The sequence below is a fragment of the Leucopleurus acutus genome (assembly GCF_964270905.1).
Source record: "Leucopleurus acutus genome assembly, chromosome: 20".
Classification (NCBI taxonomy): Eukaryota; Metazoa; Chordata; class Mammalia; order Artiodactyla; family Delphinidae; genus Leucopleurus; species Leucopleurus acutus.
Genome location: NC_139162.1, coordinates 53078114 through 53096106, shown reverse-complemented (window position 1 = coordinate 53096106; position 17993 = coordinate 53078114). Strand labels below are relative to the sequence as shown.

Sequence of the window (17993 nt, the reverse complement as noted above, 5' to 3'; positions counted from 1 at the left end):
CCTCAAACTTCCGATATGCAAACAACGTAGTGGCTGAACTCAAGGAGTCTAGAGTCAGACCACATGGCTTTGAATCTCAACTCTGACACCTCCCTGCTGTGTGACCTTGGGCAGAGCACTTCCCCTCTCTGAGCCTCAATTTCCTCACTTGTAAAATGCAGTGAAGGAGTCCATGAGCAAATGCATGTAATTACTAATTATGACAACAGTAAACATTAACCATTTTCTCTAAGCACCTCTGGTGAATTGAATTCAATCCTCGAAATAACTTAATGAGGTGGGTTTCAAAAAAAGATTACCCTCCCAATAAAAAGAAATTAGAAAAAAAAAAGATTACCCTCATTTACAGATGGGGAAACTGAGGCACCAAGAATGTAAGTTATTCACCCAAGGCCACAAATGATGAAAGAGCTGGGATTTGAACTCAGGTACCCCACTTCCAAAGTCACACACACAACCAGTGCACTACAGCTATTCCTTGACACCCAAGTGCCTCTTTGGGAACATGTCGTGGGAGTCTGGCAAGCCCGTCTGTGTGCACATCTCTGAGAGTGTGCATTGCTGCGTACCCCTTCTGTGTGTCTCTCCCTGTGGAACACAGCTGCCTGGGGACCCTGGGCGGAGGTCTGGCTGTGAGAGTGGTATTTGGGGTGCCTGCTCTTGTGTGCACATATCTGTGGGTGCACCACCACCCCCATGCAAGCTTCCCTGGGTGCAAATGTAGGTCCATCCGGGAGAATACAAGAAGCACTGAGGATAGGATTCAGAGTGAACCCGGAGGCATTTCTGGGGCATTCAAAAGTATGATGGTGACTGCAACGTGTATACATAGGCAGCAGTTGGGCGGATTATCTAATTAAAGGGGGGGTGCCTAGGGGACTCCTCTTAAAGTGTTTGCAGAAGCAGCAGCAATTTTTTACTTAGAGATTATATTTATGTGGGTGTCACTGGGAGGCAGGGGGCAGCACTGAGGAAGACTGGGGGTGGTGAGGGGGCTCCAAGTCACCCCTACCGGCTGCCATTGAGACCAGGTAGCTCTGGATCCTCTTCAAGGGATTTAACCTCTGTGGGCCTCAGTTGTCTCTTCTGTGAAATGGGAATAACATAATTCCCCCCATCTCAGAGGGCCAAAGAGAAGATTAACTCAGAGAATGCTTTCAAAGCACTTAGCCCAGTGCCCAGATCACAGTGGCAATTGTCATTCGCTGCTATTACTATACCGGTAAAGGTATACTTGCTGTTGTTAAAAAGTATTCACTAAGCACCTACTTGGTGTCAATGCTCTCCCTCTTTATTGACTGGTATTTCAAACCTCTGGGTCCCTTAGGAAACAGGTTTATTGTCTACATTTTGTTGATGAGGAAACGAACTCAAAGCAAAGAGTGCAAGGTCACAAAAGCAGTGCCTGGCGCTCAGTAGACGCTCAGCAAGTATCTGAGAATCTAGTCAGGAGCCGGCCCGGGAAGGGCTGAAACCCAGGTCCTTGCTTCTACCCCCACATCGGGCTGGGACTCAGGGCCACTGATTCTGAGGCTCTGCCTCCCCCGCCCACCACCATCCCTCAGAGTTCCTCGGCTGGGAGGACTGCAAGTCCTGGGTCCTGCGGAGAAGGGGGCTGGGGAGTTGGGACTCCTGGGTCCCCAAGGGAGGAGGGAACAGAAGGGGTGGATTCCTGGATCTGAGAATGGAGGGAGTTGGAAGCTCAGTACCCTGGGTCCTCGGGGAAGAGATGACTGGGGTCCCTGACTTCTCTGAGAGAGGAGGGGGTGAGGTCCAGGACCCCTGGATCCTGGGGGAGCAGAGGGTCATGATCTCAGATCTCTGCATCCTCGTCTGTGGAAGTACGCTGCGTCTCAGACGCCTCGGTCTCGGGAAATCTCCCTTCTTCCTCGCTGCGGCCGCGCTATTTGGGCTTTGAAGCCGCAGGTTCCGAGGGGAAGGAGGGGGTGCAGGGGGAGGAGCCGCGGACCTGCGACAGGGGCGGGGGGAGGAGCCGAGCTGGCACCTCGGCCGGCGCGCGGGGCTGCGGCGGCGGCGGCGGCGGCGGCGGCAGCTTCGGGTGAGTCTGCTCCTCCCCTCCCCCTGCCACAGCCCCCGCCCCAGACCCATCCCGGGGGGCGGCCACAGCGCGTGGGGGCGGGGGTAGGTGCAGAGGTGAGCGGATCTCCCGCCCGGGAGTGGGAGTGCTGCAGCGTTTGCTGGTCGCCCCGGGGGAGGGGCACGTGGCCCTGGAAGGGGGGTCCTGAAACACCTGGGTGTACCCCAACCTCGCCCACCGATCCACCGAGCGTGGGGATGGTTTACCCACTCCATGGTCCCTAAGGACTTAGGACTCCGCGGCTTCTCGAGGTCCCAGACATTATTCCTCTCCCCTGCAGCGCCTTGGGACCCCGGCATCTCTTAACCCCCCCACCTCCAAAAAAATTCCCATCTCCGCAGCCGGGAGAGGTATTAAGGACTTCAATTCCCATCAGTCCCTGCAGAGCCTGGTCTATGAAGCCGCAGCAACGCGAGCGCAAGGCCTGCCGGGAATTGTAGTCTTTAAGCCGCCCCCGCCCCCCCCGGAGCTGGGGACCCGGAGGTGGGAAGGGGTGGCTGGACTTCTCGGGGGTCGCCTGGGGTCCAGCAGCTGGCCCGAGTAGGACAAGATGTGCGGCTCGGACTGAGCTTTTTCTCACGGCCACGACCCCCAGATCCAGCACCCCCTCCCACCACCTGGCTCGTAGGGACAGGCCCGCAGACCCGTGTCCACCCTACAACCCCCATGGGCTACCGCCAGCCGCCGCCTCGGCTGCCATCCAGGACACGGCAGGGATAAGCGCAGGTGAGTCTGATATGCCTGTCTCGGAGTCCTGGCCTTCTGCAGCACCCCACGACACCTGTCCATCTGTGAGCCCTGATCTGTCTGTCCCTAATTTCCCCAGCACCCTCCTTCCAGTCCATCTCTGATGTCTAGTTGCAAACCATGTGTCGCTAATTCCCCTTCTCCCCACAGCCACCTATTTCTCCTGGTCCCCTCTCTTTTATGCGCCCCCCTACCAGTCCAACCTTCCTTCTGCACCCATGTCTGTCTGCCCAGTCCTTCTCTGTATCCTTGTGTCCATCTGTGATCTCTGGCCGTTATGTTTCTGTCCTTTATTTCTACACCCCATCCATCCTCTTGTCCATTGTTTGTCTCTCAAAGATATTTCTGTCCATGCTCCTTCCTGGCACTTATCACTGCCCCTACGTCCACCCATCTCTCACACTCCCATGAATTACACACCAGCTTATTCTTTAAGGTTTGTCCATCCCACGTCTCGATCCTTAACTTTCCGTCTGTCTGTTCACCCGTCCCTCTCTTCTGGGCCCCAGTTTGCCCTTCCCATTATCTCTGTCTCCCCTCCCCTTACCTCTCCCTCTCTCAACTTGGCCCTTATCTCTGCATCTTTCATCTCCATCCCTCCCCAGCCAGCACCACACGTAATCATCTCTTATCTTTCTACCCCCATCCATCTCTCTCTCTCTCCCGCTCTCTCCCTGTCTACACCTTCCTGTTCCCTGGACCTACCAAGCCCTGTCCCACCCTGGGCCATTGCTCACGCTATTCCTGCTGCTTTGAATGCTTTTCCTCACTCCAGCCCCACTGCCCACTGCCCATGGCTGGCTCCATCCCACCCTTCAGATTTCAGAGAGCTCCCCCGACTGCCCACCTCCAGGTCCCCTTGTGAGACATCCTCCAACTATTTCTTTTAGAGCACTTCTCACAGTCTGAGGGCTATGTGTTTCTGTGTGCGTGTTTGTTGATGTGTTTCCTCTTTGTCTCCCCTCATTGCATTGTGACACCAAGAAGCTGGAGACCGCGCGGGGTTTGTTCCCTGCTGGATCTGCAGCAGCTGGCACAGTGCCTCTCACGTAGTTGGTGCTCAGTGAATATTTGTTGAATGCACGAATGAGAAGTGGTTGTTCCGTTGTCTCTCCCTCCCGAAATTCTGTCCCTGCATCTGTGCAACCCTAATCTTTGTCTCCGTGTCTGTCCACCCCTTTATTTATGCATCCTTAATCTCTGCCCTTGGCTGGCCTTCCCAGTCTCTTCCTCCTTGTCCATTGGCCCCTAATTTCTTTTCCCTTGTCCAATCCTCCCCTAATCTCCATCCCCTTGTCCATCCACTCCCAATCACTGTCCCCTCGCCTATCCTTTTTCTGTCTCTTTCCGCCCTTTATCCACCCCTCTCCCCCATTCCATTCCCTATCTGCACTCTTGCCCGGCCCCTCCCAAGAACAGGACCCGCTGGCCACCATGTCAGGAGACTACGAGGATGACCTCTGCCGTCGGGCACTCATCCTGGTCTCGGACCTCTGTGCGCGGGTCCGAGATGCCGACACCAGTGACAGGTGCCAAGAGTTCAACGACCTGCGAATCAGAGGCTATCCCCGGGGCCCCGATGCAGGTCAGCACCCCCAGCCGTCTTGGCCACCCCCCTGCTTCCACTATAGCCCCCTGCTTCCACTATAGATTCAGAACAGCCCTGCTCAGCTTTCTGTTCCTTAGGGGGCCGGTCCCTCTTATAGTCTTGCCTCCATCCTGCCTGTTGCTGGTCCCCCAAACCTCTGATCTAAGAATAAGGAGCTCTGTGATCCGTGTGACCTGTGACCTTTTGGATTTTGCCCTGTGGGCCTCCTGTCCACCCTCCCTCACCACCACTCCACTGCTGCCACACACCCCCTTCAGGTATCTTTGTGCATTTCACATAGTGCTTAGAAGCTCAGGCTCTTAAGTCAGTCTGTCTGACTTGTCTGGGTTCAAGTCCCACCTCCCCCACTTACGAAATGAATGGCTTCTTCTGTGCCTCGATTTCCTCATCTGGAAAATGGGGATCATAAAAGTGACTATTTCATGGGGCACCTGAGAGACTCAAATGATATAACACATGTGGAGTGCTAAGAACAAGCTGGGCGCACAGTGGTCATTCAATATATGTTGGAACATACTTACTGAGCACCAACTGTGTACCAGACAGTATACAAGATCCACTACCCTTTGTGGTACATATAATCCCTATTTTCTCTTTTTTTTAATTTTATTTTTTAATTGAAGTATAGCTGGTTTACAGTGATTCAGCAAAGTGATTCATATATATTATTTTTCAGATTCTTTCCCATTATAGGTTATTACAAAATACTAAATATAGTTATAATCCCTATTTTCAATGGGGGAAACTGAGGTCCAGAAGGTGGAGTGACTGGCTCCAGGTAACCCAGCTAGGAATCAGCATGGTTCTGAGAGCTAGGGAATATCATGATTGCCCTCGTCCAGGTGAAGAACCTTCAGGAAGCATGAGGTGGGAGGTTACAATGACAGTCACGCTTGCTGAGTGCCAGGGCGGGGCTCAGCATCTCGCGTGCAGGATGTCTATGGGACAGTGACGAGGAACGAGGCCCAGAGACCTGAAGCAGCTCGCTCAGAATCTCATAGCCTGTATGCAGGAGAGCCAGATTTTGACCCCAGGAAGCCTGGTACACTACTGCAATTGTGAGTGATGGGGAATCCCAAGACCACCCTCAGGTTCAATGATTTCTAGGACTCACAAAACTCAGAAAAGCTGTTATACGCATGGCTACATTTCATGACAGCAAAAGGATGGAGATTAAACTCAGCAAAGGGAGAAGAGGCCCAAGGTAAGGTGCGGGAGAGACCAGGCACGAGCCTCCAGTTGTCCTGTCCTGATGGAGTCACAGAGACAGCCCTTAACTCTCCCAGCAACAATGTGTGACAACACGCACAGAGCAGGGCCCGCTCGGGAAGCTCACCAGAGCCTGTGTCCAGGGTTTTTACCGGGGCTCTGTCATGTAGACACGGCTGACTGTCCACGTGGTTGAACTTAGTCTTAGCCCCTCCAAGGGTCAAGCTCATAACACGTGGCCCAAAGACCCCAGCATCAATCACATTGTTACACAGACTATCTGATGTGGCCCAAGTGTCTCAGGTAAATAAAAACACTCGGGCAGGACATTCCAAGGGCTTAGAGGTTCACCCCAGGAGCTGATCAAGGGCCAAATGTTTCTTTGGGCAAAAAGGTTAGTATTTTACTGCACAGCTACACTGCCTTGCACAACGCAAATGGCTCCCCAGTGCAGGCAGACAGGAGTGAGAAGTCTGCCAGGGTTTGGAGGATTGATGTTTTGACTTGGAGAGGGTCTGGGCCAGGCTGACAGTGGGGGAAAGCATCTGTTCAATTCTTCTCCCCCTTCTCTTCCAAAATGGCCCCCTTTTCTCCATTCTTTCCATGTTCAGGAGGCCAGAAAGTCCTTGCTCCGGTTTCTAACAGGCCCCCAGAACTCTAAGTAGATGTCGGTCACTTCGAAAGGAGCACCCTAAGGGGTTGGAGGTAGGGTGGGAAACTCAGAGTTCTGCCACTGCCCGCCGTGTGGGCCTGCAGGGTCACGTCCTCTCTCTCAGACACTCAGTTTCCTTATTTGTAAACTAGGATCAGTCATCCTTAGGTTACACAGTATCCTGAGGATTAACACCATGGGCCACTGACTTAGATTCCCTGGGCAACTCAGGACTAGAGGACATCCCCCTTGCCACCAAGAGCTCCCCGAAGTGACACAGCCCTTCCACCCAGCTGAGCTTGTTGCCAATGGTTTAGTTACCTGCTACTCCCCCTGCCCCCCATAACCCATGGTCTGTACAGAGCAGGAATTTCCCCTGTGTTCCACCTCACTGAGACCCGGAAGTCAACCCCAAATAAATTCACATTTCCTTGAAAAACCCCACTCCTGGTACCAATTACTAAATGAACCCGAAACCTTCAGTTCAAGATCTGGGCTGTCCTTGGGTTTCTCTGAAAGGCATATCAGCATATAGTAGGCATTCAGAATGTGTTAGCTGCAGTGGCGGTGATGTTGGATACACGTGGCAGCAGCAATAAGATTTATTATTCTAACAAAAATTCATGTTCGAACTACCACTTATTGGGAAATATTGAGGCGTGGTAGCATAATGGTGAAGACGGTAAAGCCAGGCGCCCAGACTCGAATCCTGACTCCCCTGCTCCGGCTCTAGGACTCTGTGTCTTTGGTAACTTCGTGTCTCTTGGCCTCAGTTTCCTTTTGTGGAAAATAACAACGGGCATAATAATGTCGCCAACCTCCTAGCGTGCCTGTCAGGCATAAGGAAGCGAATGCGTATAAAGCACTTATGTGTCCGGAACACAGTCACCTCTCAAGAAATGTTTGCCATTATCTCCCCCAGCTTGCTCGGCACACCATTTACTCCCTGCATTCCTTAAAAGCACTATGAGAGGCAGCACTGATTTTTCCCATGTGTCAGATGGGGACTGTCAGGCTCAGAGAGGTTAAGATATGTTCCCAAAGCCACACAGCAAGCTGGGATTTGAACCCTGACCTGCCTGACTGTGCCATGCAGTCTCCTTTCTCCTTGATCAACTCTTAGCATTTTAGGGAACCTTCGTCCTACCTCGGATGGTGTATTCCCTTACAGAGAGTCACTGTGGGCTAGCAATCCAGAGAATAAAAAGATTAAAATCCGAAGACAGACTGCCGGCTCAAATCCCAGATCTGTCATTGACTACCTGTGCAGCCTTACACAAGTCACTCAACCTCTCGGGTTCCTCATCTTAAAAATGGTTAGGTAGAAACACCGACCTTGAGTAGTCGTGGAGTTTATACTAAGTATTACATGTAGGGTGCTTAGGACGGTGTGTGGCAAATAGTAAAGGTTAGCTCTTGGGGACAGCAATGGGAGGATAAACTCTGACCCCACCCTGACCCCTGACCTTTGTCCTCACTCTCTCCAGACATCTCCGTGAGCCTGCTGTCGGTCATCGTGACGTTCTGTGGCATTGTCCTTCTGGGTGTCTCCCTCTTCGTGTCCTGGAAGCTGTGCTGGGTGCCCTGGAGGGACAAGGGAGGCTCAGCAGTGGGCGGTGGCCCCCTGCGCAAAGACCTAGGCCCTGGGGTCGGGCTGGCAGGCCTGGTAGGCGGCGGTGGGCACCACCTAGGGGCTGGCCTGGGTGGCCATCCCCTGCTGGGGGGCCCACACCACCATGCCCACACTGCCCACCATCCGCCCTTCGCTGAGCTGCTGGAGCCGGGCAGCCTAGGGGGGTCAGACCCCCCAGAGCCCTCCTACTTGGACATGGACTCGTATCCAGAGGCTGCAGCTGCTGTAGTAGCCGCTGGGGTCAAACCGAGCCAGACATCTCCTGAGCTGCCCTCTGAGGGCGGCGCAGGCTCTGGGCTTCTCCTGCTTCCCCCCAGTGGTGGGGGCTTGCCCAGTGCCCAGTCGCATCAGCAGGTCACAAGCCTGGCACCCACCACCAGGTGAGACAGGCTACTGGGCTGGGGGTCCACTCTGAACTTCTGTTCTTCTTATGTGTCTCTTTCCCATCCATGGCTCTCATGAGTCCTGGGGAAGGAGGGAGCTTGGGGTGTGGGTTCCTGAATCCTGGGGAAAGAGGAGGCTAGGGATCCAGACTCCTGAGTTGGAGGGAGGAGGGGGCTAGAGGTCTAGGTTCTTGGATCCAGAGGAAGGAGGAGGCCGAGGACAGGACTCTGGGACCAGGAAGGTGGAAGAGAATGGAGGTTAGACCCCTGAGTCCCTGAGGCACAAAGCAATTCATCTCTTTCTCCCTAAGCCTGGACCGGTGGTGGGACCTGCAGTTCATCCATCCATTGTTCATCATTCTGTACATGTACACCGAGCACCTAATATGAGCGAGAGCTGAGCTGGGTGTTGGAAAAGAATAGAGGCGAGCACGGCAGACACGCCCTGCCCTCACGCCACTCACAATCCAGGGGAAGTGGGTCCCCAAGTCAGCTGTCCCTATCCAGCCAGGCCAGGGCTGCAGTAAAGCAGCCTAGGGGACGTGGGCAGGACCAGATCACACAGGGTCTTGAATGCTGGACTGAGGGGGTGGGATCTTGTCCTAGGGCACTGGGGAGCCACAAAGGGCTGTGAGCAGAGGAGGTCCGCTCTGGGTAGAAAGACCTCTCTGGGGCCACATAGGGGACAGACTGGAGAGACAGATTGGATACCAAGAGTCCAGGCAGGAGACAACAAGGCTGAACTGGGGATGGTGGAGGAGGAGATGAGGTAGAGAGAGTCAGGGCGCCGAGAGTCAGGGATGGAACTGGGGGTTGACAGCTGTGGGTAGAAGGGGGTGGGAGGAGGTAAGGACAGCACCCAGGGGTCTGGCCTGGCGGTTGATTGGGTGAATGGTGGGGCCGTCAGAGGATCTAGGAAGAGCAGTGGGTTTGAGGGAGACCCTGAGCTTATCTGGGTCTTGTTGAATGGGAGGGGCCCGGGGGAGCGTCCAGGGAAAACTGCCTCCGGGAAGGATTGTCTTGGGCTCCAGAGGTTCATAGGTGGTTCTTGTCCAGTGGGCTGGCCAAGGGCTCATGGAAGATATAGTTTGAGGTCTCTGGGGAGGCCTTCCAGAGGTTGATGGATACACCAGTCTGAGTTCCTCCTTCCCCCATTATACAGATGAAGAAACTGAGGCCCAGAGGGTGTTAATGACCTCCTCAAAGTCACTCTGGGAGCAGGGACTGGCCCTTCAGTAGCTGAAGGCATCTCACCCGGCATCCCTTTCCACGGCTTGGTGCCCTCCCACTTCCCCCAGCCTCATGCCTGCCTCTCAGCGCATCTGGGGCTACCATGTCCAGTCATGACTGCCCATCACTAGGGGCCCGGGTGTGATGGTCCATGCGGGAGAGGATGGACGAGCAGGGACCACAGGGATGGGGACATTCAGGAGATGGGAGGGAAAGGATTGCAGGGGAGAGAGGAGATGACGATGGCCCCAGCTGTCTGACCTGCAAATCTAGGTGGATTCTGGGGAACTGGGAGAGCGAGTGGGCTTGGGAGGAGGCACTGAGCCCAGCAGGGAACACGAGGGGTATGTGGTGTCTGATGCGCAGCTGAGGCTGTGGGCTGAACCAGGCTGGAGCTCAGAAGACAGATTTAGCAGACATCAGGCTGCTGATGGCCGTGGAAACCTGGGGCACAGCTGAGCTTGTCCAGGGAAAGCGTGTGAGTGAGAAGGGGAGAAGATGGCAAAGAGGGTTAAGGATAGAGCTTTGGGCTTCCAGAGTGTTCTACAAACACAGACAGCCAGAAAAGGAAGTTGAGACAGAAAGAAAGGGGGAGCGATGGTCAGGTGGGAGAGCATGAGGCTGGGACTTAGGACGGGTTAGGGAGACTTGGAGAAGGGCAGGTGCAGGACCAGGGGGTCTGGGCTGTGTGAGGCCCCAGGGGTCCATAGAGAAGCTATTCTGGGTCACCCCTTGAGGTCAGAAGGAGGCTTCTAGAGGCTGGTGCAAGCCCAGGCCTGGGGGGGAGCTAGCTTAGAAAGGGGGATAGGTCACCCTCCTCACACAGATGGGGAAACTGTGTCAGAGAATTCAAGTGCCTCGCTCAAGGTCACAGTGGGCAAAGGTGGGGATCTGTGTGCGCCTGGCAATGGGGTTTGGGGAAGAGGCAGGGAGGAGCCTCCCAGGTCTTCAGCTGCAGCGAAGATCGGAGCCACTGACGCCACCTTGTCTTCCCCACCCCGCAGGTACCCGGCCCTGCCGCGGCCCCTCACCCAACAGACCCTGAGCTCCCAGCCGGATGCGGGCAGTGAGGAGCGGCCGCCCGCCCTGCCCTTACCCTTACCAGGCGGCGAGGAGAAAGCCAAGCTCATCGGACAGATCAAGCCGGAGTTGTACCAGGGCACTGGACCCGGCGGCCGGCGAGGCGGCGGGGCCCCAGGTTCCGGAGAGGCCGGCGCGGGGGCGCCCTGCGGCCGCATCAGCTTCGCCCTGAGGTACCTCTACGGCTCCGACCAGCTGGTGGTGCGTATCCTGCAGGCCTTGGACCTCCCGGCCAAGGACTCCAATGGCTTCTCAGACCCCTACGTCAAGATCTACCTGCTGCCTGACCGCAAGAAAAAGTTTCAGACCAAGGTCCGGAGTGGTGGGCTGGACATCCGGGTCCCAGGGAGGAGGGGCCGGGGGCCGGGACTCCTGGGTCCCAGGGAGGAGGGATTAGGGGCGGGGACTCCTGCGTCTGAGGGAGGAGGGGCTGGGGGCCTGGACTCTGGGTTTGAGGGAGGAGGGGTTGGGGGCTGGACATCCGGGTCCCAGGGAGGAGGGGCTGGGGGCCTGGACCCCTGGGTCTGAGGGAGGAGGGATTAGGGGCGGGGACTCCTGGGTCTGAGGGAGGAGGGGCCGGGGGCCTGGATCCTGGATCTGACGGAGGAGGGGCCGGGGGCCTGGATCCTGGGTGTGAGGGGGCAGGGGCTGGGGTTCCAGATTCCTGGGTCTGAGGAAGGAGTGGGTAGGGGTCCAGACATCTGGGTCCCGGGCAGGAGGGGCTGGTGGGCATAGTGTCTGTCTCCCTTCGTCGCCCACCCCCTCTAGGTACACAGGAAGACCCTGAACCCCGTGTTCAATGAGACATTTCAGTTCTCCGTGCCCCTGGCTGAGCTGGCCCAGCGCAAACTGCACTTCAGCGTCTATGACTTTGACCGCTTCTCCCGGCACGACCTCATCGGCCAGGTGGTTCTGGACAACCTCCTCGAGCTGGCTGAGCGGCCCCCCGGCCGCCCGCTGTGGAGGGACGTCGTGGAGGGCGGCTCGGTCAGTGGCTGCTGCATCCCCCAGCCCGGGGACCTGGGACCCCTCAGTTTGCCATCTCCTTGCCCCCCACTTCATAACCTTGTAACTCCTTGATCCTGGAGTTTTCTGTTTAGCTTTATTTTGTTGTAAGATATTGCAAACGTACAAGCAAGAATAGAGACCGATATAATGGACCCCCATTCCCCATCCGCACTTTGTCAACTATTAATATCATAACTGGGCCCCAGGTTTCCCAACTTCTGACACCAGCACCTCACCCCCCCACCCCCTTGACATCTGATGGTAACCATTGAGAAAACTATAATAGACGCCCATATACCCACCGGCCAGCTTTGTCAAACTTCCATGCCATGACCCCCTGACTTCTGCCCACTGGCCCTAGATTCCTGACCCTCCAACTTCCCAAGCCCAAAGTTCCTTTTGTTTTCCCAACTTCCTTCCCCTCACAATCTCCCAATTTTCCAATTCCCAGACTTCCTGAACTACCCCAACCCCTCTGAACTCTGAACATTTTGTTTCAAACCCCTGACTCTCAGATTCTCGAATATAATCTAATCCTCTGTCTCTTCATGGTCTCCACTAGAATCCTGATAGCCTGATGCCCCAAGCCTCAGACATACTGGGATCCCCAATATCCTGACATCTCCCCAATTCCCCCAACACCCCCCATGGGCCCCTTCCTCATTTCTTACAACCTCATTCTCCTGTATATCCAATCCTTCCCCAAACCCAGCCCCTAGGTCTTCGTTGGGTATCCTGACCCCCTCCACGCCCCAAACTTCACACCCTCCCAACTCCTCAGCCCTCTCAGCTCCAATCTGTGGGTTTCCCAACATTCCAGCTCTCTGCCAATCCGGGGTAGCTGTGTGTGTCAGGGCTGGGTGAGCCCTGTCCTCATATCACAAGAGGGCTGGTTTTGCCCACCTGATGGCCCTACTAGAGGTCCTTCCCTTCTCTGAGCCTCAGTTTCCCCATATGTACAATGACACGGTTGAACCAGGTGCCCATGGCTCTTCCTAAAGTACCCTTCGCTGGACCCTCCAGAGCCTGCCTGCTCAGTCCCCCAAGCCCAGCCTGTGAGAACCACGTGCCTAGTTGTAGGGTCCTGACCCCGGACCCACCTAGCCCCGCTCCCTGTCACTCCCTGAGGCAGCCCCGCCCGAAGGCACTCTCCTGCACCCATCTTTGTCTCCTTTTGTCACGTCTCCTTTTCCCTCCGCCTCCTGAGAGCTCCAGGTATCGCTCATTCTTTCATTTATTCATGCATTCCTGCAACACCTGTTTTTTTCAGGATCAAGACCTCGGGAGCTGTGGGTCTAAGTTGTCACACAGTTTGCTGTCAGGGGGCCAGCATTATGGGGACACGCAGTGGGAGCATCTGCTCAGGGCTGCAGGGAATCTGGGAGCTTGTGGGAAGAGGTGACAGCTAAGCCACGGCTTGGTGGCCGAGAGGAGATGGGGAGGAAGGGTATTTAAGCCAAGGGAACAGCCTGGGCAAAGCCTCAGGGGACTGAGTGGGGAGTCTAGGGACCTGGGCTCCTAACAGTGTGGTTGGGAGGCGAGGGGCCGAGACGAGACTGAAGGATGGGACAGGCGGGTCATAGGTCCCCTAGCTCTGGCCACTGTTCCAGGGCCATCTGTGTGTGTCACGGCGAAGGGTCTGCCTTCCTTGTAGCCTCTGTCTGGTTCTTGGCTGTCTCCTGTCTTAAGACTGACCTTTCTGTGTCTTTTGTCTGCCCCACTGTCTCTGGATCTCTGTCCCTTTCTCGAAGTAGGTCTCTGCCTCTGTTTCTCTCTCTCTCTCTGGGTCTTTTCCCCTCCCCTCTCATTCGGGGTCTCTGTCACTCTCTCTGGGTGTCCATACCCCCCACCGAGTCTCTGTTCCCCTCTCTGGATCTCTAGTCCTGCCCCTTGGGGACTCTGTCGCCTCCCAGGCCTCGGTGCTCCCTCTGAGTCTATGCCCCTCTTCCTCCTACCCACCCCCTCTGTGCTCCCCTGTCTGGATCTCTACCACCCCGCTCTCCTCTTGGTCTTTCTGACTTTAGAACTCTGTGGGTCTGTCTTTCTGACTGTATCTCTCAGAGTTTGCATCTCTGTCTCAGTCTATTTCTCACCGTGTTCTTCTCTCTCTCTCTCCCTCTTTCTGTCCCTCTCCTGCTCTCTCCCGCTCTCCCCCCCACCCATGCCTCTTCCAGTCTTCCCTGCAGAGCAAATAGGCTTTGACGGTGGGTGGCAGGCAGCTGTGGCCGAGGAGTTACCAGGTTTGGCCCGAAGTCAGATTGTTAAGTGGATCAGAAACCTGAGCCCTGGAGACGTGAGAGGACAGCTGGAGTCTGGGGATGGGAGAGAAAGTCAGGGAGAGACAGTGGGAGGCTGAGGCAAGGCGTCACTGACCCTCTTTCCCCAACTGCAGGAAAAGGCAGATCTTGGGGAGCTCAATTTCTCGCTCTGCTACCTCCCCACCGCCGGGCGCCTCACCGTGACCATCATCAAAGCCTCTAACCTCAAAGCAATGGACCTCACCGGCTTCTCAGGTGGGTTCCGGGAAGGCGCTGGCATCTGAAGGGGGGGGAGGGGCTGGGACTCCTGGGTCTGAGGGGGGAAGGGCTGGGGGGGCCTGGATCCCGGGTCTGAGGGAGGAGGGGCCGGGGGCCTGGACCCCTGGGTCTGAGGGAGGAAGGGCTGGGGGGAAAAAGGCTGCGGATCCAGAACCTTGGGTCTGGGAGAAGAGGGGTCTGGGGTCCACAGTCGGGTCTGAGGAAGTCGAGGTTCAGTGCTCTCCACAACCGCCCCCAGACCCCTACGTGAAGGCCTCTCTGATCAGCGAGGGGCGGCGTTTGAAGAAGCGGAAAACCTCGATCAAGAAGAACACGCTGAACCCCACGTACAACGAGGCGCTGGTCTTCGACGTGGCCCCCGAAAGCGTGGAGAACGTGGGGCTCAGCATTGCGGTGGTGGACTATGATTGGTGAGGGTGCGGGGGGGGCGTGGTGAGGGCGGGGGGCGGGACCGGGCCTGCCTCCCTCCCTCTCAGGTGCTCACCGACCCCCCACCCCTGACCCCCAGCATCGGACACAACGAGGTGATCGGCGTGTGCCGCGTGGGTCCCGACGCCGCCGACCCCCACGGCCGCGAGCACTGGGCCGAGATGCTGGCCAACCCGCGCAAGCCCGTGGAGCACTGGCACCAGCTGGTGGAGGTGCGTGGGCGCCACCCGACGTCCCTCCCACCGCGTTTGCCCCTTCACTCACGCAACGCGTCACGTTTCTGTGGGCTGTGGAGTCAGCGTAGGTTCGAACCCCCGCTCTACCATCTCTAGCTGTGTGATTTAGAGCAAGTTACTTGAACTCTCTGTGTCTCAATTTCCTCTGTTGGGAAATGGGACGGTTAATAACACCTATTGTTAGGGTAGATGTGAAGATTCAGTGAGTTAATGCAGGACTAAGTGTCTGCCTCTTAGTAAGGGCTCAGTAAATAGTCAGCTACTATTATTATTATTACCCATGGTGCTAAGTCCCAAACAAAAGGAAAACACTAGGTGATAAAATAAGAGCGGGGTTTTCTTTATTTGTTATTTAAAGCAGGCTGTGAAAATTGAAATGAATAAGAAAATAAAGTTGAAATAGAACAGAACAGACATTTTCACAGGGCAGCAAACCAAGGATCATAGCGTTAATTTATTTTTCTCCCTGTCAGTTGTGGTCCAAAACGTTTTGGAATCTGGGAGGTAGAGGGAATCGGGATGGGGGATGGAGGATGTCCTTTAGATTAGGGGGTCATGGAGGGCTTCTGGGAGGTAGAGGGAATCGGGATGGGGGATGGAGGATGCCCTTTAGATTAGGGGGTCATGGAGAGCTTCTTGGAGGAGGTGACATTTGAGCAGAGACCTGGAGGTTGAAAAGGAATGGGCTCAGGTGAAGAAGATTGTAGGGAGAGGGCAAGGCTGCCCGTTCCTGTTCCTCGGAATCATCGAGGAGGCTGATGTCAGCGGTGAGCCTAGAGCAGACAAAGAAGGGGTACGAGCAGATCCCAAGAGGCCTTGTGGGTCACGCAAGAACCAGCCTGACAATTTTTAAATTAAAAATTTAAGATCATTACTTGGTCAAGAGAAATTTTCAAACGTGGTTCTCTCATTTGAAACCAAGAAAAAGCAAAGAAGTAGCTTTTGAAGCTATTGATGAATTTGCTGTCACTAAAGCCAAGAAAGTAAAATTATACTGAATTCTTTTTAGGGTATAAACTAAACATTTAAACTTAAGAAAATGTGAATTTCAATACACTTACTCTTCTTTTTTTTTTCAGTATTTTCTCAATTATTTTAATATGCCACGAAAAAAAAATTTTAAATACAGAAAAATCAGGTGTATATTTCTCCTTTCATCTCCAGTTCTTGAGCCCAGGAACTGGCCCTTATTTACAATTTAAATAAATTTTAATTTTAAATAAATTTTAAATAAAACAAGTTTCATTTAAAATTTATTTAAAATGGCACAGGACTGGCTTTTATTTAAAATTTGTATTTTGCTCATCATGGATTTTTTTGGCCCTCATTTTGATTTTTTTTTAATTGCATTACAATAGCATTTATCTTGACTGCTGAGTTTGGATGCAACTTAAATTTGACACTAGGGGTCAGTTCCTCACTTGGAATTGACTAGTCTGGCCCTGCTTTGGACTTTTTTCCTGGTTGGGGGTGTGGGGGGACTTAAAGGGCTGAGCACAGAACTCAGATGTGAGTTTTGAAAAGACCGTGATTGTAGTTGGATAAACAGATGGCAGCTTCTCCGTCCTTCCATCACTCACTCTTCTAATTCACTCACTCATTTATTCACAAACTTCTCTGGAAGCAGAGAGGACCTGAACCCCAGCAGGGTCTGGCCCTGACCTTGACTTTCAGCCAGTAGTGTTATGTGGCCCCAGAGCATCTTTCTACTCCCAGAGCTGACCCTGCCCCTTCTCTGCTCAGCCCTCCCATGGCTCCACGGCACCCCCAGGACTGGGTCTCAGCTCCTCAGAGGCCCTGCAGGGTCTTCCCCATCACCCCAGTATCCTCATCTCTCCTCACATTTCCACTGACTGCTTCTTTGTGTCTCAGTTTCTGCATCTGTAGAATGGGACTGTTGTACCACTTGTCCCATCACTTCAGAGCCAGGCAAAAAAGAGAACTGTAAGTGATGAAAACAGGGAATTCCCTGGCAGTCCAGGGGTTAGAACTTGCGCTTTCACTACCGAGGGCGAGGGTTCAATCCATGGTTGGGGAAGTAAGATCCCACAAGCCGCAAGTCACAACCAAAAAAAAAAAAAAAGAAAACAGGTTTGATGTCTTATTAGATTGATTATTACCAACTGTTTTGTCTCTGTCCCTCACTCCTGAGCCTTCTGGATTTCCCCTTTCAGGAAAAGACTTTGACCAGCTTCACAAAAGGCAGCAAAGGATTGTCAGAGAAAGAGAACTCAGAGTGAGGGGTAAGGAACCCAGACCGGGGGTGGGAGGGGCTGGACTCCTGGGTCTGAGGATGGAGAGACATAGGACCGGGATTCCTGGGTCCCTGGGGTGGTGACGGAACTATAGCAGGTCATGGGCCTGCTCTCTGCCATCACTGACGTTTCCTCCCTGCCCGGTCCTGCAGGTCTGGCCTAAGCTCAGGATTGGACCAGGCCCCCTCAGGACCCCATCCCTTCCTGCCCGGACTGTGAATTCATCTCCTCGAAGCCATAACGTCCGAGCCACGTGGTGCGGGGCAGTGCTGGGCCTGCCCATCCTTCTACCCCTGGAGGCGTGGGGATGGAAGGCAGGCGGGCCCAGCTCCCTGTTTCAGGGTGGGGGGCATCCAGTCTCCACTGTGTCTGTCCTCCCTTCCCCGGGGCTCCCCATCCAGGCGAGGGGCCGTGCATGTCTGGGGGACCCCTCCCCCTCCCCAAACCTCTGTCTGTCTCTGTGTCTCTTTGCTGTTTGTACAAGACTTGGCGTCCTAACCCTTGTTCTCACCGTGAATGTCAACAGACCAATCCTTCGTGTTCCCCTAGACACACGCACAGCTGTGTCTACCCTTTCTGTTCACCACATCCCCCGTCTGGCCAGTCCCCCCACTGCTGCTGCTATCAATACCAGAATAAACACATACCGTGGGTCTCACTCCATCTAGGGCTCCTGTCCTTTCTGGGACCGGGAAGCTGGGTTGGAACATCCTGGCTCTGCATCCAGACAAATGTTTCATTCGCTGCCTGGGTGACCTTTGGCAACTTAATTGATTTATCTGAGCCTTTCTAAATTTCACATTGGCCAGGACCACTGTGATTATAGGACACAAAATGCAACCCAGGGGCTTCTCTGGTGGCGCAGTGGTTAAGAATCCACCTGCCAA

General features: G+C 54.6%; 1 protein-coding gene across 1 annotated transcript; it reads left to right on the top strand.

Moving 5' to 3' along the window:
* Window positions 1-4279: 4279 nt before the first annotated feature.
* On the top strand, window positions 4280-17370 carry SYT3 (synaptotagmin 3; the record flags this gene model as incomplete). Its single annotated transcript, XM_082863479.1, has 9 exons — window positions 4280-4430; window positions 7803-8328; window positions 10566-10953; window positions 11410-11628; window positions 14042-14162; window positions 14425-14596; window positions 14695-14827; window positions 17026-17094; window positions 17259-17370. 8 exons carry the CDS (start codon window positions 4280-4282, stop codon window positions 17089-17091), a joined length of 1776 nt encoding a protein of 591 aa, XP_082719605.1. The 3' UTR covers window positions 17092-17094; window positions 17259-17370.
* Window positions 17371-17993: the final 623 nt, after the last annotated feature.